This window comes from Lissotriton helveticus, chromosome 3_2 (assembly GCF_964261635.1).
Source record: "Lissotriton helveticus chromosome 3_2, aLisHel1.1, whole genome shotgun sequence".
Taxonomy (NCBI): domain Eukaryota; kingdom Metazoa; phylum Chordata; class Amphibia; order Caudata; family Salamandridae; genus Lissotriton; species Lissotriton helveticus.
In genome coordinates, this window is record NC_136062.1 from 289937885 (window position 1) to 289962761 (window position 24877).

Sequence of the window (24877 nt, forward strand, 5' to 3'; positions counted from 1 at the left end):
CACATCCTATATATCCCTGCAACCAGAAGGGTCTAGCAGACAGAATGGTGCATTGCTTTTGGAAATAGGCCATTGCGACAAGAAGTTTCATATGAAAACATTGTCACAAATGGCTGTTTTTTTCTACATCTTTTTAATATTTTTTGATTTCAACAGTTAGTTTCTTTGGAAAAACGTGGAGGTATCTACACAAATTACCCTTAGCTGAACTTAGAATTCTGTCAACTTTTTTTTAGATATCAATAGCTTTCCGGGATCACTAATGGGTTTCACACTAACTTCCTCCACCAACTGAAAGTAGGCTAAAAGCACAAAAATTAGGAAAAATAGGTTATCTCTTTGAAAAATGCCAAAACAGAATAGGTTTTTTCATTCAGCACTGTATGTTCCTGAAGCGAGATTACTGGTGACTTTAGAACTGCAGTCCTTTTGTTGATGCCGTTTTTAGGGGGGGGGGAATTATTTTTTGCAGAGTACTTTGTTTCTATTCCCCTCAGCCCCCCACCCAAAATAAAACATTTTAGCAATATTTCAGCTATTTTCTCAGTCCCCTCCTGGGTACCTTTGGAATTCCCCTGAGGTTCAATCAATCAATCAATCAGGCGTTTGTTAGGCGCTACTACTATCCCGTGAGGGTCTCAAGGCGCTAGGGGTGGGAGGGATGCAGGTTCCAGTCCATCAAGGAGGGGGACTGTCGAAGTGCCAGGTTTTGAGGTTTCTTGTGAAGATGGGAAGCGATGTTGTCTGTCTGAGGTGGAGCGGAAGGTTGTTCCAGGCCTTGGCCGCGAGGAAGGCGAAGGAGCGTCCTCCAGATCTGGATTTTCTGGTGGGGGGGACCATGGCATAGGAGAGCTGGGCTGATCGTGGGGTCCTTTGGGGTGCGTGGAATTTGAGTCAGCTGTTAAGGTATGCTGGTCCGGTGTCGTGGAGGGCCTTGTGTGAGTGAGTGAGTATTTTGAAGGTGAATCTAGCCCCAATGGAGTGTGTGCAGGTGTTGGGAGATGTGGCAGTGTCTTGGCAGGTTTAGGACTAGTCTTGCGGCGGCATTCTTGATGTTCTGTAGCTTGCGGGTGAGATATGTGTTTATTCCGGTGTAGAGTGTGTTGCCGTAGTCGAGTCGGCTGGTGACCAGGGTGTGAGTGACGGTCTTTCTGTGTTCGAGGGGGATCCATTTGAAGGTCTTGCTTAGGAGGCGGAGGGTGTGGAAGCAGGAGGACTAATCGGAGTTGATCTGATAGTCCATTTTGAGCTCGGAGTCCAGGATGATTCCTAGGTTGCGTGGTCCGTGGGGGTAGGCAGGTTTCCGATGGGGGGCACCAGGTGTCGTTCCAGGCGTCGGAGTTTGGGCCCATGATGAGTACTTCTGTCTTGTTGGTGTTTAGTTGTAGGCAGCAGTTTTTCATCCGTTTGGCGACGGCTTCCATGCCTTCTTGAAAGTTGTGTCTGCCGGTGTTGGGTTCGTTGGATAGGGAGAGGATGAGTAGGGTTTTGTCTGCGTATGACACAATATTGAGTCCCTAGGTTCTAACGTTGGGGGAAAGCAAAGCCATGTAGACGTTGAAGAGCGTGGGGCTGAGAGAGGACCCCTGAGGGACTCCGCAAGTGGTTTGTGTAGGGTCTGGTAGGAAAGGGGAAGTCTGACCCGCTGCATTCTGCCGGAGAGGAATGAACAGATCCAGTCAAGAGCCTTGTCCTGGATCCCTCCGTAGTGGAGTCGGCATAATAGGGTGCAGTGGGAGATTGTGTTGCATCCTGCTGAGAGGTCGAGGGGGATGAGGGCTACTGTTTCTCATTTGTCCAGTAGGATGCAGATGTCGTCTGTTGCGGTGAGAATGGCGGTTTCCGTACTGTGTTTTTTTCTGAAGCTGGAATGGGAGGAGTTGAGGATGTTGTGCTATTCGATTAAAGTGGCGAGTTGGCAGTTGATGGCTTTCTCGATGACTTTCGCTGGGAACGGGAGCAGGGAGATGGGTCTGTAGTTTTTGAGGTCGGTGGGGTCTGTCAACGGTTTCTTCATGAGTGGCTTGACCTCGGCGTGTTTCCAGCCATCGAGGAACGAGGCGGTCACCAGGGAGCGGTTGATGGGGTGGTGGAGCAAGAGTGCTATGGAGTCGGCGGCTCTGTTGAAGATGTGGTGGGGGCAGGGGTCCGTGGGGTCCCCGGAGTGGATTGGCTTCATCGTCTTCAGTGCGTCTTCAGTGGTGAGGGCTGTCCAGTTGTCAATCACTGGCTTCAGGGTGCCGGGGGTGGTTGGTGGGTGTTCAGTGTGTTGGTTGTCTTCATCGAAGTTGTCGTAGATGCTCTTGATTTTGTGGTGAAAGAAGGTACTGAGTTTGTCGCAGAGGTCTTGTGAGGGAGGGTTGTCAGTAGACTCGCTGGTGGGTTGGGCGATCTCCTTGATGATGTAGAAGAGTACTTTGCCGTTCTGTGCGTGTGTGGAGATTCTGTCTTCAATCGCTTTTTTCCTCGTTATTTTGATGAGTTGGCGGTGGGCGTTGGTGGCGGCTCTCAAGTTGTTGTGGGCTTCTGTGGATTTGATGTTCCTCCAGGCCTTTTCGAGGCAGCGGCAGGTGCGTCTGGACTCTCGAAATTCAGTGGTAAACCATCTGGCTTTCTTGGCATGGGTGTTGTTGTTTTTCTTTAGGGGGGCTACGCTGTCGGAAATCCACCTGTGCAGGGTTCGTGCTGCGGTGTTGGGGTCGTCATTTTCTGCGATGGTTGGGATGGAGTTGCTGAGTGAGGTTGGGGATAAAAAGGACGCAAATTTAGCGTGTATACCTTACGTGGAACATTTTTTAGACCTAAGCATGACTTACCCCAAATAGCCAAAACAGGGTTTCACATTCTAGGGGGAAAAGATTTAGAAGCAATGGGTTTAATAAATATTCCAGAGGCCGTGAAGACTGCCCCTGTCAAGTGGCACCAAAAGCAGTGCCCACCGGATGTTTGCTAGAGAGGGGCAGGGATAGACTACGCCTGTGCCGTTGGCACTCAGGCCAACCTGGTTAGAAGGCTGTCCCTTTGGCGGATTACTCACACATGGGACCACCTCCTCAGTGACAGCTGAAAAGGACACTACTAGCGGGGGCTGCAGGGGCCTTCTTCGGAATTAAACCCAGATTAGGGTGGTTGGTACAGATCACATTACACAAGGACCTGAATTCGGGCCCTGGATGAGGCTATTGCTCCTGCATCTTCCCCTGAAAAGAGACAAGACTCTGGGGTTGTTCCCCCACGTATCTAAATATCCCCATGTCCTATGGAGAAAAACTAGATCAGCGATAATTGGCCCGGACATCTTGTGCCATTATATTACCCATTGAACACTGAGCTGTGAGCCTAAACACACCTGGAGTGGGAGACTACACAAGCTCCTCACTCCTCTAAGGGGTAAAACTCCTGAAAACCTCATGCCATTACCAGTTGATGGCAATAAGGAAAGCACACACTCGCTGCCATTTCCTCAGCACTAACTCGCACTTGTCTACACACAGGACTACACAGGGCTACACCACGGACGACTTTGGAATTGACTGCCTGGCTCTTCCTGGCTGTGTCCACTCGAGACATCCTGATGCAGAAACTAAAGACCAAATAGACTAGGGTACAGTCTGATCCAGGGGAACAATATCAACCCCTGCTTGTGGACTCCGTGGAACCCGGGCCCCTACCAAACCCTATTCATACCCAACTAGAAATAATATTTGTTGTCATTGCAGACACCGATCCGATTCTTCAACAAGATATTAGCACAGTGTCCAAGAGCCTGGGCCTACTCAGGTTGGCCCAACAAATTGGCAGACAGAGTGAAGGAGGTCAAAACCTCGGTGAGGTACTGAGACGTGAAAGCCAAAAACGGGGATGCCAGATGGCAGAACTGACAGGAGTGGACCCGCCAGATGGTAGAACTGACGGATAGAGTGCAGGCCCTTCAGAGCAGAGCTGAATATTTGAAGAGTTGCAACAGACAAAACAATATCTGAGTGGTGGCACTCCCTGAAGGCCCGGAGGGTGACATGGTGACATATCTCGAACACTGGCTCCGCATGGAGGGCGTACCAAATAACTTGTCTCCTTTTTTTGCTTTTGAGCGCACATTCAAATTACTGCTGCGCCCACTCGGCTGGTGCTTAGGTTACTCAACCACAGAGACCGGGACCTGATCCTGCAGAGGGCATGGATGGAGGGCCCCTTCATGGTAGCAAATAAAAAAGTGTCAGTGTTCCTGGCCTTCACCGCCGCTGTACCGGCCAATAGGGCCTCCTTACTCGATGTCAAGAAGGCCTTCGTGACAAAGAACTGCTGTACTCTCTGATGTTTCCTACAAAATTCAAGATCATACTGGATGACACAATGCACTTCTGCAAAGAACCTGGTGTCACCTGGGAATGGCTAGATGCCTAAGAAACTGAATTGTCACTCCTGTGGAGCCTCCCATGGCAGGTCACTGAAGAGACCATTCCTGTCACAGCATGAGCAGGATTGGACCGTGCCCTACAGGCAGTGGCAGAGATCGAGAGGACACAAAAGTTGGACTTTGAGACTGGTACCCCATCTGAAAGCAAATCCATATTGTCAGGGTCGGAGGCATCCCAGGTAGATGATACTGACCTGCCCATGGTGACCTTATGATCAGCAGTTGATGTGAGTTGATACACGCCCCCACCAACACACTGGTATGTCAGGGGTTGGGAGAGATTTTGGAATGGGGACCTTTCCCGGAGGACCATGGAAGGTTCGAGGTTCGGAGGGGGCGACTGCTTTGGAGAAAATATACAAACGTAGCTTTGAATCTTTCTTCCATGGTGCAGGACTTCTGTCACCATGGAGACTGACTATGAGCTGTGCTGAGCGCCTCGAGAGTGCAGATGGGCAGGGCCGGAGCAACACTAGCTTTGTCACTATATCGCAGCCTACCGCTCTTAGATAGACCCCTACCAGGAGACTGGAGGAGATGTTCTGAAGACGATGGTTACCAACTTGCTTATTTTTTTATTCGTTTTTATTGAGAAGTTGCACAGTGCAGGACATTACAAATTGACATGTGTGGAGTAGTGTGGCTCACTGGTTAGAGGCGGCAGACCCGAGAGCAGAAGTAGGCCCGGGACCAGGGTTCGATTCCCGACGCGGCAGGGTCGTGGACCTTGGTCAGCGGACTCGATAATTCTCGCTTCGGTGCTTACTCTAATCAGGGATCACACTCGGCAACTCTGGGCATTAGCTTGCCTAATCTCCACAACGGCCCCACCAATTCCGGGGATGCCTGGCTCCACCTTGGGGACTCCCAGCAGGGACCATCCGACAGGGAAAGCCAGGACGGGTTCCCCAGAGTTATACAGCGCCGGGACGCCCCGTTGCTGGGGCAGCTGTGCGCTTTACAAGTATACTACATTTACATTTACATTTACATAGATGGAAATTGTGTGTAATTAAGGAACATGTAGCATCCCGCATTTATTATTATTATTATTACGAATTTTAATATAGCGCCTGGTTACCGTTAGGCATCCCCGCGCTCATCCAGAGCAGAGCAACGTCACACCAGCACAAGAAATCAGGCAGGAAACAAAAAAGTTTTCAAGAGTTTACGAAACCGTAAGAAACTTGCTTCCGAGCGCAAGTACAGAGGGAGGGAATTCCACAGGGTGGCCACCCTTATGGAAAATCGTCTTCCGCCAGTTCTTTCTTTCCTCACCCTCATGACCTGTAGCAGGTGTTGGTGGTCAGAGCGGAGAGAGCGGGGGGCCTTATAAGATTGGACCATATCCTCAAGGATAGGTGGCCCTTTCCCCTGTAGAAGTTTGTGGGCTATACAGAGTGCCTTAAATTTGACCCTCTCTCTGACGGGGAGCCAATGTAACGCCTTTAGAGCAGGGCGAGCAGACTGACGCCTAGGGATATCCGTCAGGAGCCTGGCGCCCGCATTCTGCACTTGCTGCAGTTTATTTAATGTACATTCTGGGGCACCCAGAAATAGGGCGTTACTAAAATCCAACCGCGAGATGATAAGCCCCTGAATGAGTAGCCTCCTAGAGGCTGTTGGAAGGAGAGGTAAAATCTTCCGGGCTGAACGGAGCAGGCCAAAACACACGCCTGAGATCTTTTTCGCGTGTGTTTTAAAAGAAAGGTCCTGCTCAAGCCACACCCCAAGGCTCTTGATCTCCAGTTAGTAATATAATTTAGAAAAGCCGTGTAGTTAACCTGTGCTAAGTGGCAGAATCCTAACACAATTATTGTGTGATAAAATATACAGTTTCATATCGGCTAGCAATCATACAATGTATTACATGTGGAAGTGGACCACCAAACAGATCCTTCTCAATTGCCACGGCCAAACTATGGAATGCTCTTCCTAATCAACTTAAGAGCACTCCCACACTAACTCTTTTAAGGAAACACCTAAAAACCTGGCTATTTAACCAATAATCTAAGCTAATTTACTCATAATTCTAGCTCTTCTATGATCTTCTGTCTAGCGCCAAGACACCCTCGGGTAATCGCGCGCTCAACAAGTTGTATAAAATAAAATAAATAAATAAAAACAAAAGAAAACATAATAATCATAAACTGTGGTGGCAGCAAGCACTAAGGGGTGTGAAAAACCCATGAAGGTCTGGCAAAATTAAAGATAAAATAGGTTTTTCGGTACCTGAGTCTTCAAGAAGGGTCAACCGCCTCCCCCAGATGGGGATCATTCTGGGGGAATGAACTGGGGACCAGGAGTTGTAGAGCACACATCCGCGGATGGCGGCCCTTCATCGAGAACCAAGCAGTCCCAGCACACCTGGAGATTCATGATGTCTACCAACTTTAAGTTTAGGGTTTTTAATGTTATTTTTTGCAGGGATTGCTCTATTTACTGGGGAGGAGGGACTGAACACAGAGAGGACCTAGGTGGACCGAGGGGGATACACATACATTTGGACCTGATGAATTAACAACACACAACTTTAAAATTCTTGTCCGAGGGATAGGCTTGGCCTCCAAATGTCCTAGCATGCACAGGTACCTGAAGAGACGAGGGATACAGAAGGCAATTCTTCAAGAGACCCACATCACGTGGGAGGAAATCGACCTCATATGCTGCAGGTTACGAGGTCAACTATTTCCCATCACATACTCCAAGTTTCCCAGGCGGGGACATCATTCAAACCCATCCACAAGTCCATAGATAAATTGGGGCGAGACATAACTCTGGGAAGTATCTATGCCCGACCCAAAATCAGGTGATCTTTTTCCATTCAACCTCGGCCTCCCTGGCACCCTTAACGACAGATGATCGCCTTTTAGGCGGAGAATCAATTGATGTAATACTTGACTGATCCACTCCTGCACAACAGGCTGCACCCACCTTCAGGGACTGGTTGAGACACTGGGATCTAGTAGATGTTTAGAGGACACAACATGGGGACACCCAAGACTATTCATACTACTCATATATTTACCAACTACACACTAGGAAAAACAAGTTTGTTTGCTTGCACAGACTTAGCCAACACGTGATAAGCACCAACTATCTTGGGCATACTCTTTCAGATCACAGCCCCCTACTGCGGGGCTTTTAGCCTATAGGGGAGCGCCAACAGATCCCCACATGGCAGCTTAACCCACTGGCCATAGAGGATACCTGCTTTCGCAACTCTTTGAGGGACACAATCACAGGGTACTTTGATCAGAATCAGGGCTAGGCCTCCTCGGGTTTGGTCGAATGTGAGGAGTTTTGTGGTGGTTCGTGGTTATTGCCTGGGTCAATCGTTTGGAGTACAGAAAGAACTGAACAGGGAACTTCAGACCCTGGATAACAGATTACATGAGTTGGATAATACCGTGGGTGTTGAAGTGACGGGCAGGACAGGGTCTCGGAGGCCAGGGAGCAACATAATGCCACTTTAGTGCGCCTATGCTACCATGATTATAAGACCTATATTGAGAGAGCGTATGACGAGGAAGGCTACTAGACTGACTTACTAGGCCCCAATCTAAGGGTGAGGCCCATAATGTATATCAGAACAGGCGATTGTGGGTCATTTTACCTCCCAAAAGCCATTAACGCCGCATTTTGGGAATATTACGAACTGCTCTATAAATGCCGGGAGTCACACCCACCCAGGAATCACATGGCTTACCTGAATAGACTGCAGCTGAGGAAACATCCCCTGAAGGCGAGAGAGGAATTGGGAGAGCCAATGGCACGGCAGGAGATATGGTGTGCCAGTAAAGAAATGGGAACAGGTAAAACTCGGGGACTCGATGGCCTTTCCCCACAGTTTCACTCCCTGTTTACGCAGGTAGTGGCCCCGAAGCTGGAATCACTTTAAGCTGACTCTCTGCGACTGGAGGTGATCCCCAGACACTACCCGAGATGCAATAGTGGTCCGTCTCTCTAAGACTAAAATCCAGGAGGAGGAGCTTGGCGGGCATCCGAGATGGCCGCGTGAGCACAGCGCTCCCCGGACCCCCACCACTCCCGGCGTAATATCCTGAACTAATCCTGATTTTTTACGAGGATTTGTGTAGAGGACGTTGGGCTGATCTACCTGGACCTTTTGGAATTTTATTTCGACACCGGGTGCCGGAGTTACGGTGCTTCGAACTTTTGAGCTCCGCCCTTTCGGTGCGCCCGGGACTGGGTGAGGCTCAGTGGCCGTCTTGGAGTTGAACAACAACGGTAGGGGGATTGGCCTTGAGGGTCCCCCTCTTAAGTTTCGGTTTCGATTCTGCCTCAGACTGAGACATCGGCGAGGGAGTCTGGCCAGGGCTCGGTCCGGGGCACGAGACGGCGGTCAGACCTTTGGCTGGCCTATTCTCCTATTTGGCTGGCTCTATCCAGGTGGTACCCTTGTTGCGGCCCTTTGCTCCCGAGGCCTCACTTTCTGGTGACCGGTCAGTTGGACCTGGTGAATCTCCTTGTGACGCAGTCTCCAAAATGGCGGGCAGAGGGGACCGGGAGACGCGGAAGACGAAGACGCCTCTTCGCGGGGGTCCGGTCCAATCTAACGTCATGGACCGTTATACCCACTCGAGGGGGTCCCCCGGAGCTGCCCTGCCCGGTCCCAGCGTGTCTGATCACATCGTGGACACGTCAACGGAGCCTTCCCTGCAGGACATCATGGGCGCCATTTCTGGCATGAGGGAGACGATAGGCCAACAATATGAAACCCTGGCCCACAAAATTGACACCGTGGCCATTGATGTGAACTTAATTCGAGCCGATCTATCAAAAACCAATGAGAAGGTGAAATCATTGGACCTCAAGTCATCCAGCCTCACAGACGACGTCTCGGAGATACAGACGGAGATTGGCAATCTCCGTAGGGTGAACGATTTCATGACCCGGCGCTTGGAAGACTTTGAGAACAGGGCACGTCGCTGCAATGTTCGCGTGGTTGGTGTTCCGGAGAATCCAGAACCCCACTCAGTTGATCTCCTAGTTGAGGACCTGATCTAAAACCACCTCTCTCCTTCTGGACTGAGTACATTTTTCACAGTGGAGCGTGCACATCGTGTTCCGGGGGGCCAGGGTAAGCCGGGTGCCCCGCCGAGGCCTATTGTTGCAAAACTTTTCCACTATAGGGATCGAGACGCTATCCTGCAAGCATCACGTGTGAAGGGCCCGGTGGCCTTTGAGAATGCCACAGTGAACTTTTATCCGGACTTTTCCCAACAGGTCCAGAAGCAGCGGATGGGATTTCGTGGTGCCAAGAAGCGTCTTAGGGACATGGGGTTGCGCTACGCTATGCTTTTTCCGACCAGGCTGCGGGTTGAGTACAATGACCGAACTTTTTTCTTTGATCGGCCGGATGCTGTGAATGACTGGCTGGACTCTCTGCCTGACCGATCTCCTGAGACTGAGTCCGCTGCCCACCCGGGCGGTGCTGAAGGTGGTGTCGAGAGCTGAACACTTCGTTTAAGCCTGGGACCTTGTTTTGCGTAACTCTTTCCAGGATTGTATGCCTACGTTCCTCTACTGTTTAAGTGATTTGTTGTGTGTGTTTTTCCTCGTTATCGGTTTCGCTCGGGGTGGCGGGTGGGACGGAGCCTTTCCTCCTCCGGGGTCTTTGTGTAGAATAGGGGTTCTTGGGCGACAGGCACACTGCAGGTTGGGGAGGCTTCTTAGCTTTTTGCAGGGGTGCAGGGTGGGGGGTGTTTTCTTGTTTGTTGGGGGGTGGGCGGTTGGGAAGTTCGTTGTTTGTGTGTTCTGTTTTCAAGGCGACTCTATCCTGTATTTGATGATGTTTCTTGTGTTATGCTCATTGGTGGGGGGTTTTGGCGTTGCTGGGTGGGATGGGGGTAGCGGGTTGAGATTTGTTTCGTGGAACGTTAACGGTCTGGGGGATCGTATCAAGCGGAGTGTGGTGTTGAAATGTATACGACGTTTATCTCCAGATATTGTTTTCCTGCAAGAGACTCATTTGGTGGGCAATGTTTGTCATGCGATGAATAGGTGGGGCTATCGCCTCGCTGCACATTCGGGGTTTACCTCGGGTTCTAGGGGTGTGGGTATCCTTGTTCGGGCTTCCCTCCCCCTAGCTATTGATGATGTGATTCTGGATGATCAGGGGCGATATGCTGTCCTTGTGGGTCGTTATGAGGGTCGTACCCTCTCCTTATTTACTGTTTACGTGCCCCCCGGCCTGCAGACTTCTACCTTTTCCGATTTGGGCCGTGTGTTGTTGGACCTCCCTGATAGTACTCTCTTTATGGCTGGTGATTTTAATTCTGTGTTCTCTGGTCTACACGATCGTCACCCCCCTAGAGATACTCCTGTGGCCCAACAGTGGTTGGGTGGCTTTTTGGACACGTTTGGCTTGGTGGATTGCTGGAGGCTTATGCATCCTACTCAGCTTCAATACACTTTCCACTCTGGGGCCCATGGGAGTCTGTCTAGACTGGGTTATTTCCTGATGCCTGCGGCTCAGTCGCCAGCGGTGCGTGAGATTGTACACCTCCCCAGGGGCATTTCTGACCACTCTCCGCTCTGGCTCCGTTTTGAGATTGGGGTGGAGGCAGTGGGCCGGGTGGCTCCTATCAACCCATGGTACCTTACCTCCCCCGAGACCCGCAGCCTTTTGATTAAGTCCTTGGACGCATATTTTCTGGAAAACCAGGGGTCGGTTTCCTCTGCGGTGTCCCTGTGGGAGGCCTTTAAGATGGTGATTCGTGGGCAGGCCCTCTCTCTTATTGTTGAAGCTAAGAAGGCGAGGAATCGGGAGGTGGTGGACCTTGAGGGAGAGATTTCTGCACTCGATGCTGCTTTGGAATCGGGTGTCACATCTGCGAAACTCCACGCCCTGGGTCTGAAACAATTTGCCTATAAGTCTATGGTCACGGATGCTGCTAAATTGATGTTTCGGGAGCAACAGGGTCGTTTGTATGATGTGGGGGACAAAGCGGGTAAGTTACTGGCATGGTTGGATAAGAAGGAGAGAGCTACTCGTGTGGTGCCCGTGATTCAGTCCTCGAGTGGTGCGAGTGTGACGGACCCGATTGGAATAGTTGAATGTTTTGCTGAGTATTTTCATGTGGTTTATACCCCTGTGTCTGTGAGGGATGTGGCTGACTCTCGCCTTCTGTTGCGCGATATAGCTCTGCCCTGTGTTTCCGAGTTAGATCGTGTAGCGTTGGAGTCCCCCTTTACTATTGATGAGATAGCTACTGCCGTCCGTTCACTCCGTTCGGGCAAAGCATTGGGCCCGAACGGGTTGCCAATTGAACTGTACAAGCTACGTCCCGACAGGGTGGCGCCCTATCTTCGTGCCATGTTTCTGGAGTCCCGGGAACGGGGTATTCTCCCTTATGATCAGCGTCTGGCCACTATAGTTGTCATCCCCAAGGAGGGTAAACCGCGGGACCTTTGTTCATCTTATAGACCCATATCCCTGCTGAATGTTGAGCCCAAGGTATTGGCTAAGCTCCTGGCGACCCGTCTCCTGACGGTTATTACTGACTTGGTCCACCCGGATCAATCCGGATTTATCCCGCATCGCAACACGGCTCTCAACCTACGTCGTCTCCATGGTGCGATTGCGAGGGCGGGGCTTCTGACGGAGCCGGCCATTTTGGCATCGTTGGATGCCTCGATGGCTTTTGACACTGTGGAATGGCCTTATCTTTGGGCAGCTCTTGAGAAATTCGGTTTCGGACCTGAGTTTATCGGTTGGGTGAAGTTACTGTATGCTGAACCCTTAGCACAAGTGGTGGTAAACGGTAGAGTTTCGGCCCCTTTCGGTCTTGGCAGGGGCACCCGTCAGGGTTGCCCCTTGTCTCCGCTGCTTTTTGCACTTGCCTTGGAACCGTTGGCGGCATGGCTTCGATGGGAGCCCTCGCTTAAAGGGATACATTGGTCACCGGACTTTGAGGACCGCGTCTCACTTTACGCGGATGACATTCTCTTGTATCTCACCTCTCCACGTAAATCTCTGATTGTTTTATTTGATGTTCTTACTTCATTCGGTGCCAACTCAGGCCTCGTTATTAATTGGGCCAAGTCCTGCGTATATGTTCTTTCGCGTGTTTTGCCCCCATTGCCGAGCAGACTTCCTATTCAGGTGGTCCAGTCTGGCTTCAAGTATTTAGGGATCTTCATTACATTGGACGCCTCACTCCGATTTGAGCGTAATCTCCTCCCCCCGTTGCTTAGATTGCGACTGGACGTGGCCCGTTGGCGTAAGCTCCCTTTGTCTCCTCTGGGCAGGGCGGCTCTGTTTAAAATGATGTCCTTGCCGCGGTTCCTTTATGCACTCCAGAATTCCTATGACGACATCCCCAAGACCTATTTCCAGGAGATTGAGAGTCTTCAAAGGCAATTGATCTGGGACGGGCGTCCACGTATTGCCCTCGCGAAACTCACCATCCCTTGGTATGACGGGGGCATGGCGCTCCCCGACATCAAGAGATATTATTGGGCTTCCCAGTTGTCTGCCATTAATCACGTGATGTTTTCACCGGGTCGTAATCCTGCCTTTGAGATGGATAGACTCCAGCTGCCGGGTGGGGACTTTAATAGAGCGCTTTATTCTAGATCGGCCGGGCGCCATCTTGTGGGCCCGTCCAGGATTGCAGTCACCGTGTGGCGAGCCGCGAATGTGAGTTTGGGATGGGAGGATCGAGTGACACTGGCGACGCCGCTTTATGCCTCTGAACGTTTGGGATGTCTCTGGTCTACTAAGGGCTTTGACCGCTGGGATATGATTGGGATATGTAAGGTGGGTGATGTCTGTTCGAAAGGTAGTGTGAAGTCATTCCAGGCCCTTGAGGCGGAATACGGTTTGAATGGTAGAGAATTTTTTCGCTATCTGCAGGTCCGACACGCCCTCGCCTCAGTCCTGACTCCCGATGAGACCCTGCCCGAGTCTTCCCCCCTCGAGGATCGTGTCCTTGATGGCCACCTGCCTGATAGCACCATTTCCCTGATCTATAAGAAACTGATCAATACTCGAGCGGACTTATTGGTCCGATTGCGGGAGGTTTGGGTCGGCGATGGGTTGGAATTGGACGACGAGGATTGGCAATCGGCGCTCTCTTCTCCGAAAGAGGTAGCCATCCCTGCCCGTCTCCGTTTGGTTCAACTTAAAATCCTTCATCGGGTATATGTCACTGGTCCGCGTCTGGTCACAATGGGCTTTTCCCCGGATGGGTTATGTAAGCGTGGTTGTGGGTCGAGTGCTACTTTTTTACATATTCTTTGGGAGTGCCCAGGGGTGGCGGCCTACTGGACTGATGTGCTTGCGGTGATGACTGCTGTGACTGGTGTTGCCTTACGGCCGGAGCCACGACGCTGTCTGTTGAATGTGTGGGAACCCACCGACTACTCTGTGGCCCAGACCAGATGGGCTACCTTGGGATACATGATTGCAAAACGGGACATTGCGCAACTCTGGGGCGCGTCCAGACCCCCTGAGGTCTCGAAATGGGAGGATAACATGGACTGGTCCATGTTTCGTGAGAAGACCGTATATGTGGCCAGGGGCAGACCCAGGGCGTGGACGAAGATTTGGGGCCAGTGGAATGAATATCGTGGGGATATTTGTACCCCTCCCATGGTGAGCACTACTGATGTTACCCTATCTCCCTAGGCTGGCGTCCCCGAAACCTTTTCATACTGCTCTGTGATTTTCCGGATCTCCCCGCTGCTCCCCCCCCCCCCTGACCTTGTACCACCCCCTCCGTTATTTGGGCTGACCTTGATTACTGTGCATTCGCCTTTTCAGTGTTCGTTGTTTTCGTGTATAAAACAGAAACTTAATATGCTCTGTATTATGTTTGGAGTAATGCTTGGTAATTGATTTTCGCCTGACCATGGGAGTGATTTTCTGCCTCTTTCATTGTGCCTTGCTATTAGCGGCCAGCCCGTGAGGTTGTAGGCCCATTCGTGTATTTTCCTTTGCTTGCTCGAATAAAGGTTTTTGAACAAAAAAAAAAAACAAAAAAAAAAAAAAAGACTAAAATCCAGGTGCCCCGGCCTTTGGAGTTCCGACTCCTTTCCATGCTGAAGATGAACTTCAAAATTCTTAGTAAAGTTCTAGTTCTTCAGCTGCTTCCACATATGCCCACGTTAATAGATAATGACCAGAACGGCTTTAAACTGGCCCGCAAAGCCTCGCTTAATTTCAGAAGATTATTTCACATCCTTTACCATACCGAGGTACAATCTCACCCGTGGGCTGTGCTGATGTCGGTGGACGTAGAAAAGGCCTTCAACATTGTGCGTGGCAATTTTTTGCTAGAGGTCAGGCATCGGATCCGGCCTGGGAGAGAGAAGGGTACAGTGGGTCAAACTGCTTTATACGGAACAGACTGAACAGGTTAAAACAATCATGGTTGTCTCTCTGCAGTACAACGTATGCCAAGGCACTAGACAAGGGTGCCTCCTTTCCCCCTTTTCATTTGCACTGGCCATTGAACCCCTGGCTGAACTCTTTCGCAGGGAAGGCGTGGGCATTGGCCTACTTGCCGAGGGCTGTAAACACCTAATATCCCAATATGCCAACAATCTCCTACTTTACCTAGCCGATGCAATGGAGGGCTTGGCAACTGCGCAACACCTCGTGTGGGAGTTTGATGTGGTCTCTGTACTTCGTGTCAATACCACCATGACACACATGTTTTCTGTGTCGCTGGAGATCCAGCTATCCCCTGATCTCCCACTGGACCTGACATGGACCCATTCCTCCTTTTGGTACCTGGTATATAGGTGTACCACTTATCGGTGCATCTATGAGAGGGCTGCCTGGGAAACGCCCTCCTGTCACTTCGAGTCAGTGTTCCCTTTTGACACACTCTCTAGCTGCCAATTATGGCCCGGATCTCTGTATCCAAGAGGATCATGTTGCCGAGATTACTCTACTTCTTCATTAACCTTCCGGTTGGGGTGCCAGCCACTTGGATTTTACAACTGAAAACTCTATTGTGGGAGCTGACATGGGATGGGGGCCACAAGAGGATATTATTGGAGATGCTCTGACGTCCACTGGACAAAGGAGACTGCCAGCCACTGATTTTGAATTATGCTATCTGGCTGTGCATCTCCAGTGAATTACTCTATGGCTTGACGGAGCCCACCAGGAGGAGCTGGGCCCGGTGGGGTTATCCACTCATTTGGGGTTTGTTGACTAAGCTACTTTGCCTGATTGTGGTGATCCCAAGACTGGGAGTGTTGCTGGCAGTGTACACTAAGAGTGTTGGAAGCGGTGCATATGCAAGACGTCAACAACACCCCTCTACAACCTGGCACTGCCCCTGGTGTGTCTCCCACATGGGGAACCCATCTTCTACCTAATAGGGGGCAGTTGACAGCCTGGACAGATGCTGGGTTGGTGACGGTAGGTGACTGCTACCAGCAGGGCGCCATACTCCAATTAGAAGACCTGGTATCCAGCTACGATTTACCCCAGGGGCAGTTCCTCATGTGTGAAACTTAGGTTTGCACTTTCAGAGAATTGTAGGAAGGGAGCAGCGAGGAACCAGCGAAACACACACAGTACTCCAATTATTAGTATTATTAGGCTCCACAAAAAACCTGGTTGTGTGGTTTTATAGATCACTATCTGAAATATTTTGTAAACCTTTGCTCACTGTACGCCTGCAGTGGGGAGATATATTGGAAAGGAAAATTACAGATTCAGAGAGGTACGTGATACTGGCGTACCCCCAAAAAGTCTCCAGGAACACAAGACTGAAATACACCCAGTTTAACTACACGCACATGACATATTTGACCCCACACAGAATCCACGTGGTTTATTGTGATGAACCGCATAGCTGTCCTAGATGTAAGCACTTAAACGCAGGCTTTGTCCATATGAGTTGGAGCTGCACTGGGTTGTGCCCCTTTTGAGACATAGTAGTGGATACCCTAAACTCCATATTTGGGTTGTTTCATGTCTCCCTCCCAAGGCGTTTGCTTTCTGGGATTATTACCGAGATCACCCAAACGCTAGGTGGGCTCAAGATTCCTAGATCTGGCCCTGGTTTTAGCCAAAAGGCAGATTGCGATGACCTGTAAATAAATGGCAAACATAGTGGTGGGGACCTGAACTAGAGATGTTACTCAATGGGCCAGAAACGAGGAGAGGGCACTGCACAGGGATGAAGCCCGGGGGTACGGAGATGCCCAATATCGGGGCTGTGGGCGGAGGTACTGATGGCTTGGGAACATTCAGACGACGAACAGAGGGAGATGCTAATAGGCTGTAGGAGCCTGCTAAGGGGGATGCAGCCGATCTTCCAGGAGACACAATTGAGAGGGTGACCATACATCGAACACGGGAAGACATAGAGCTACTAACACCTTCTCTAGCACAAATTACAAAACAGACCCCACTGACTTTCCCCTCACCTCTGGGGCCACAGCTACTCGGTCCTGCTACAGAGGTGCACTTCTGTGGATCATGAAGAGGTTATTAAACCACCACCACCACCACCCACACCCTCCCGCCTTCCAACAACCTTCACTTCCCCTGAACTAACAGAACTGAGCGATCCCTGTATACGTGTGATTGTTTTCGTTCCATTGGTATTCTGCGCATATCAGATGCTGTTATCATTTGTGTATTGTTATTTGTGGCTTTGAATAATGGTTTAAATAGAGGCTTAACCTGAGCCTTAGCTGTAATTTGACATACTGTTTTCCCTGTGGCCACAACTTTGCTTGGTAGATGATTACCGTTGCCAACATGTAACAGTGTTTTGACCTCCGGGTAATGTATTATAAATGCCAATAGATATGATGATGGATTCAACCCACATCTAATAGTGACTGGGGGGTGAGTGTCTGAAAAGTTTCAGCGCTCCGTCCATTATCTCCTTGTATTTGCTTTGTTCGCCCTAAGTTGGCAGGGTATGCCAAAACATGCGTCACTTGCTCACTTTGCCACTGGATTCTTGCTAGCCTGGCTCATGAGGGGTGTTACACTGAAACCGGTCCCATGATGCTTGTTTCCCGACCAGAGAAGACTAGGCCTGGCAGTTCGGGCTGGATTGTTCCCATGAGGAACAGGGTCATGACTGATTTGCATTTGGCTGGGTCTGAAATGGGGTGGCAAATTGAGTTTAAGAATGATGATGGATTCAACTCAGATCTAATAGTGACTGGGGGTGAGTGTCTGAAAAGTTTCAGCGCTCCATCCATCCTCTCCTTGTTTTTGCTTTATAAATGCCAATAAACATATATATTTTTTTTTAAGTGTCACCTGTTATCCTCAAAAAATATGGTAGTGTGAAATGGATTTTTGAAAGTTTAGTAAAAAAAAATTAAAAAAAATTTGAAATACGATTATAATTAGGTAGCCTAGATTAAAAGTGACCACAACTCAAAAACCTAATATTCATCAAGTAAGCTCCTGAACAGAAAAACATAACCTCCACAATATTATGACGGTTGTGCAACAACCATTTACATTTTATTTAGTACACAGACATCAACATTCGTGATATATCCGTAATTGTAAAATAACTGTGCGAAGCATGCTTTTCAAAGTACTTCAAAAGAGAGGTATCCTTTGCTGCAGGTTCCAACAAAGCATCCTAGCAACCGATGGCAAAAATCTTAAGTGGTGAAGATTTTGTGCCATTACGCAAGCAAGACTGCTGACTGCCGATCTCTGTAGGTCAATAAGTATGACACATTTTCTATTTACAGTTTGTGACAAGTTCAGACTGAAACTCCGCTTGCATCACTGTTGTGAGCTAGGCACGTCTGAGCGCAAAAGAGTAAAAATATCCCCAGGGTTTTCATATCTACATATGCAACACAACATCGTGACCACAAGTTTCCACCCATGGCCTATCATGTAACATTGCCTAGAAGCCAGTACACACTGTGCAATTCTAGAAATATAACAGCAATGTTCCAACCTTGGTGCCCAGTGCACAGCAGAAGTAGTTAATTCCTACTTTTGCAATGTCATTTTCAGCTGAGTTTGTTGTCGACAAAGTTAGTTTACCAACTACAGCTCAATGATGGAAAACCCTTTGTTTTACCAATATTGGTATGTTTGTATAGCTTGCACCATACACTCTACCACTATGCTTCTCGCGGCTCACGTCAGGGGTCGGAAGCTATATATATACAGTAGACACCTTTAAAGGCAAAAACAGACTTTTACATGTCTTAAATATTTGAGTTCCCGCAGAAACTGGCAATTCAGCAGTCTTTTGGCAAAATTATGAAGTCATTCAAACTGTAAAAGAAGAAGAATGTGGTATGCTCGAAATAACAGAGACAGTATGTAAGCTCTCTAACCTGGTAGGCTCCTTCCAACATCGCTATTCAATGCCAAACCATTCATTCAGTGCTTTCAAGACAGGTTTTAGATGCATTTGATTATATGAACACAATTTCACAAACTAAATAGTGCTTTCAACAAAACAAAAAGCTCAAAGCACTGAATGTTAGTAAAATGAATTCAGACACATTCCTATAAAAGGGTGTCTGACAAAAGAAATAGTGGATGAAATGTAGGATTTACCTTCCAGACTGGTAGTGTGCTAATCTGTTGCTTGGCATGCTAAAGTAAGCAAAAATAGGCAAATAAACAAATAGGTAAAAAACAATGGGAACATAAGCAGTAGTGAACAGTTATGTGATAAATGAATTAGGAAAGACATTATGCCAATCAGAATTCTTATTTGAAATGATGAGCTTGGCTCATGCTGTGAGTATAATGGATCAAAATTTAAAGCATACAAAATTACACCAGCCAAACATAAAATCATTAATATCGAAGAAAATAAAAACATCTTCTGATCCTAATTCTCAATATGAAAATAATTAATTAAAAGAAACACTCTAAAAGCATTCAAAACCAGAAGTTACCTTATATTTTAAATAAAAAATTAAACATTTCAGAATTAAAGTTGATACTTAACACACAAATCTTAAATCCAGATTAATTACGTACACAAATTTAGAAAAAACACGGTAGTGGCAGAGATAAGTAGTGAGGCAAACATTTGCTTGCGGATAGGCACAAAAATTAACATAGCACTGTGCATATTTTTATTGTATTCTGTCGCAAATATGTACTCGGAGCTGGTCACACATTTATAAGTGTCTTACTGCTCATCTAATTTTATGTGTGTGTGCACTGAATTGCAAGAATTTTATCTGACAATCTTCTCTAAGAACAGCTGCGTGCTACATAGTGTACAAGCCTGCAAAAGAAGTGGTGATGGACTAATTTTTGAGGGGAGATGCTGGCCAATAATAGGTGCAGGGGGAATGTTTTATTCCGCCCGCAGAATTATCGGAATTTGGCCAGAACTCCGCATTACAATAGTAACATGGAGTTCCGGCCAAATTACAGAAATTACATTATTTCCCATGAGGCTTCACGAATGTGAAAAAGATTTGGCTTCTCCTAGCACAATTCTCAAGTACGGGCAGTCGCGACTCGCGAGCGGTTGTGGTCAAGTAGATTTGCCGCCACTCAAATAGATTTTCCATTCCAAATCAACTCGAATGGCCGTGTGCTCTTGTGCACCGCATGGTGCCGTTCGTGCTGATTTGTCAGTGCTACCACCACAAATTTGCAGAGCAATATGCATGTTTTCGGCCTGATGGCGGAACACAGCGAAATCTCATGAAGTTTGTATGTAACTCATCTGAATTCTACAGTCAAACTCTGCGAGCTCCGACCCCTAGCCAATAACATCACCTTACTAAGGTTATGTTTTTTTTTTCAACTAAATGGACACATCAGCGAGAGAATGTGGTTACTGTGGAGAGTCTTGAAGTACATTATCCCAACCATGTGGCTAACATTTGTATTCATTAGGGTGTCATCAAAACGGCCTCATTGTGCAACAAAATCTCGACAGTCGCTGAATGTGCACCTCAATTTTAACTAGGGAAGTGCAAAGACTTTATTATATGCCTCCTAAATTGTGAAAATGATTAAGAAAAGCTTGGGGAAATGTGGCATATCAACAAAATGGGCACATTGCTATGAGCCTCATACTTCCTAACAGGTTGTAACCAAGCCTTCAACACATTTTGGTCCACCTAAATACGTGAAATTCGCAAGATGGTCTCAGAAAGATACCAATAACCAAGAATTCAAAAAAAGCACTCTTTTAAAAAAAAAAAATGTAATAGTACTTAACAGAGAGCTGAGTCTAGTAAGCAATACATATGAAATAACAGATTTAAAAAATAACTAACTATGATACATAAAATATTAGGGATCATCCCAGATCATAAAGGCAAATTAAACATAATGGTGCATATTTAATTAGCAGCACTAAACCAGGAACTGAAACCTGAGAGCAAAAGTAACTGCTGGCCTTTACCACCCCACTTTAGCATTTTGTTAAGCGCAAATGGCACATGGCATGCAACTGATACATACAAAAGAAAGCGCCCTGTCAATACCAATAGCAATTTGTTACACACCTGTATTTCTTAAAGGGCCCCAAACAGCATATTTCAATAATTATTCAACCAAACACGAAAACAAATAAGACACATAACCCGGATGAAAGTTCCTGCACACAACGTGTATTAAGTTCAAAATACATGGAACAATCTATGTACATGTCAATGATTAGTTGCTCCAATATGTGCAAAGGTGTGACATTCGTGCTCGTTTCATGTACCTTGAACTTAATACTCGCTGTGTGCAGTATCTTTCACCCGGGTTATGTGTCCTATTTGTATAGACAAAAAGTAGTATGATCTGTGCACTCCCTATATTGAAAAATGAAACAAGGTCAAAAACAATGTGTTCAAAAGATGCATGCTGGAGAGGATGCCAACCCCAGTGAATGCAAAAGTAGACAGATGGAAAAACCATCAGTATGCCAGGCGCACAGTTCGGATTACCGTATCTCAATTTTACTTAAATTGAAAACCAAATTATTCACTATGATGTATCAATAAAGTTATATTCAAACAACTGTACATATTAGAAAAAGAACAACACACATGGTTGAGTAAATGCTTTTTTACATGGTAAAAAACAATTGCAACAAAAGAAATTCACAGTGTCTAATTATTTTCATATACACATGGTCAACACTGTATGCAAAAAATGATTATTTGTGCTCCAAAATACAATCATATATCTTGATCATGCCCAATGCATTTCGGGATGCAATCCCTTCTTCGGGGGCACTGTAAACATAAAAACGAAAACACAGATATATTCAATGATACCAATAGTAGAGAAGTACTCAAATAAACACATAGTCTAGGTGCCTAAGGAGAACTGCAAGAAAAAATGGTGGAAAAGAACTAGAATGACTATTTGACGTCAATTGTGACGTGAGAATAAAAAACCTTTTAATGCCGATGTGAAAGAAAAGACCCATGTATAGCCCACCTTAAAAAACAGTGACTACCAACATTATGCCAGTGTGAGTGGTGTGAAAAAATGAGTGAAACTGGCTAACAAATGTAAAATCGCTCACGTGAAAACAGAGCACGGCGAATAACTCCTGAATGTAAATTTCAACAAGAAGCACTGGGAAAAAACAACACATATCAGTGAAAAGGTCTTGGAAATGCGTGACTGAGAACAAGCTCAAAACTCGAAGAAAGAAAAGAAAAAATTAACTTACTATGCAGCTTACGAGAAAATGAAGGGACATCTATCCAAAACACTGATCTATTGAGATCTTAACTGTTTCAGGGGCGGGATGCGGGATTCCCTTGTTCTATGGGTAACGGACCCCTGTCACCAAACTTTCGACCAAGTGTAAGAAGCCCTGTGAAAAAACGAAAGACAAAGAGTCCTTGTATATAACCATGACCGAACACGTTATACCGCTGTAGAAACGCCAAATGTGATGACATCGTGTTCCTTACCTCCACCAAAATCCTCCACTTGACAAACGGCAACGAAGCCTCAGAAGTGATGCTAACGACAGTCACCACCATTAAATGCGGAAGCCCTGCAAATCTACTCACAGGATGTAACAAAGGACGAAGGACTACAACCTGGCAGTCATCTTGTAGTGGATAGAAATGTTCTCTATAAAAATGGGAGATAGTAAAAACTTGCTAAATGGATCAGCTAAAGGACACAACTTAGATGTACGACGAACTAAAATGAACAATGAAAAGAGCTGATGTAATCTATCTATACTGTGTGTTGAACTTCCAGTGTCGAAAGAACGAACTCGACTCTGGGATCCATCTTGAAATGGGTCTCAGAGTGAAGATGCCGTTAATAAAACCAAACAACTCAATGAAGAGTGTGGCAAAGCTATCAACCATGTACTCCAATCAAAAGTACTATTTACTGAAACAAAAAGTAGAGAGCGAAGACTAAAATAAAAAGGCTGATGAACAAATATATTTAACAAAAATAGTGCAAAACTCAGGAAAAAAGACAAACGACCCAAGCGCTTGTGTCAGTATTGCTAAAGTGTAAATGACAATTGACAACAGATAGGCACACTTACATTCTAAAGGCGAGGCACACTAACAATACTGTAGGGGAGGCATAAAAGCACCGTTACAGAACATTAAACCCACAGTACAAACGGTTAAATAAAACATAGCAATTCAATCCTGTCATTGAGGCCCCCTGGTGTTAGAGTGTGTAGATACGTGGTCCACCAAGCCTCCCTCTGTGCTAACTGTCTGTTTATGGCTACATCTGATCTGGGTGTTAGCAATTCTAGAATAGTGAATTTCAGTTGTGCATTGGAGTGACAATGCTCAGTCCAGTGGGCCGCAAAATGTGACTTAGTGCTTTTGGTCCGAATAGTACTTTTATGTTCGGTTATCCTGATTTTGATTTTGCGAGACGTTTTGCCCACATATAATAATCCACACGGGCATTTAATAGTGTAGATTACGTTGGTAGAATTGCAATCCCCATTATGTCTTAATTTAATGATTTTCCCTGAATGGGGGTGATGAATGACATTGCCCACAATAACATTGTTGCAGTTTACGCAGTTTTGAAATTTTCGCATACCTCGAAATTGAGGTTGATGCTGTGGCTGTATGGTAGAAAGTATGTCCTTAATATTTTTACTGCGTGTGTAGGCAAAAAGTGGTTCCTCTACAAACAAAGTGTTAAAATCAGGTTTGTGTTTGAGAACTTCCCATCTAGACTTAATGATTCTCTTGATTTCATGGGAACAAGATGAATATTTGGACACAAACACTTGTCGTGTAGTCTCTTTTTTAGCCTTAGATTGCAGCAATGTGATACGGTCTTGGAATACAGTTTTTTCAACAGCTAAAGACAAGGTGGAGGCAGGGTAACCACGTTGTTGGAATCTTTTATGCTGATGTTGTAATGAATATTCCAATTTGTCTGTAGTGGAGGTGATACGTTTCATCCTAAGCATCTGAGAGTACGGTAAATTTTGAATTAACTGTGGAGGATGAAAACTAGAGAATAACAGCAAATTGTTCTTGTCTGTCAACTTAGTGTGCACAGATGTTTCGAAACCATAGTCTCCTTTGTGTATAGATACATCCAGATAAGAAATGGTGTCGTCACTGATAATTTGAGTGAATTTAATTCTCTCATGCTTGGTATTCACTTCAACGATTGATTGTTCCAGAGGTTCTCTGGAATTTGTCCATACTAGGAAAATATCGTCAATGAATCTGACATAAAACGCCAAATTAAAACTCCACCGGTCATCTTAGAAAATGTGAGCATTCTCAAACTGGGACATAAAAGTGTTGGCATATGAGGGAGCCCCCGAAAAACCCATCGAGGTTCCACTCACTTGGAGTTAAAAATCCTCTTTCCACCTGAGGTAACTGTGCTGAAAACAAAATATAAGTAGCTCGAGTAGAAAAACTTTGTCTATGCTCAGGGTGGGCATTTGGAGCAATGCCCATTCACAAGCATCAATGCCATCTTTCAGAGGTATCGACTGTGTACAATGATGTGACGTCAATTGTACACATCAACCAAGAAGGTGAAAATTGATCTTGGATTTCTTTGAGACGATTCAAAAAATGGGTGGTGTCTTTAACGTAACTCCTCCAGGACTGAACAAACTTCTGTAGATAGTGATCTACCAGCCGTCCTGCTGGTGCGAAGATGGAGTCTATTTGTATAGACCACTTTACTTCACGAACGCTAAAGAGGCACTCAAATTAGCAAAAAAGAAATACACCTAGGGAAGAAAAAGTCAAGAAAGAGTTGCAGAGAGAGCGCCCACAACAACAGGTAAGAGGAAAAGACCATCAGTGGTACTGATTGAACAAAGTCAAGTTAGAAAAAGGTGCAAATAGGAGGAAGAGAAACTAACAGAACAACATGATGCTGAACCATATGCAGACCACGTCACAGACTGTTATATTCACACTATTGTCGGGGAGGCAAACAGATACTATCGGAGAAAGTCACATGAAAAACTAATGCCTAATACTTTCCAGACCCAGTAGTAGCTGTAAGTTTGC

General features: G+C 46.8%; 1 protein-coding gene across 4 annotated transcripts in view; it reads right to left on the bottom strand.

Moving 5' to 3' along the window:
- Positions 1-24877, bottom strand: part of ALPK3 (alpha kinase 3) — a 1275893-nt gene that overhangs the window by 1102007 nt on the left and 149009 nt on the right. For 2 of the 4 annotated variants that reach the window (XM_078685238.1, XM_078685239.1), the window contains exon 2: positions 18969-19007. The exons of the other annotated variants lie outside the window; for them this stretch is intronic. In XM_078685238.1, the coding sequence (XP_078541364.1) occupies positions 18969-19007 (39 nt within the window). The remainder of the gene's footprint in view (positions 1-18968; positions 19008-24877) is intronic. 4 annotated transcript variants of the gene reach the window in all.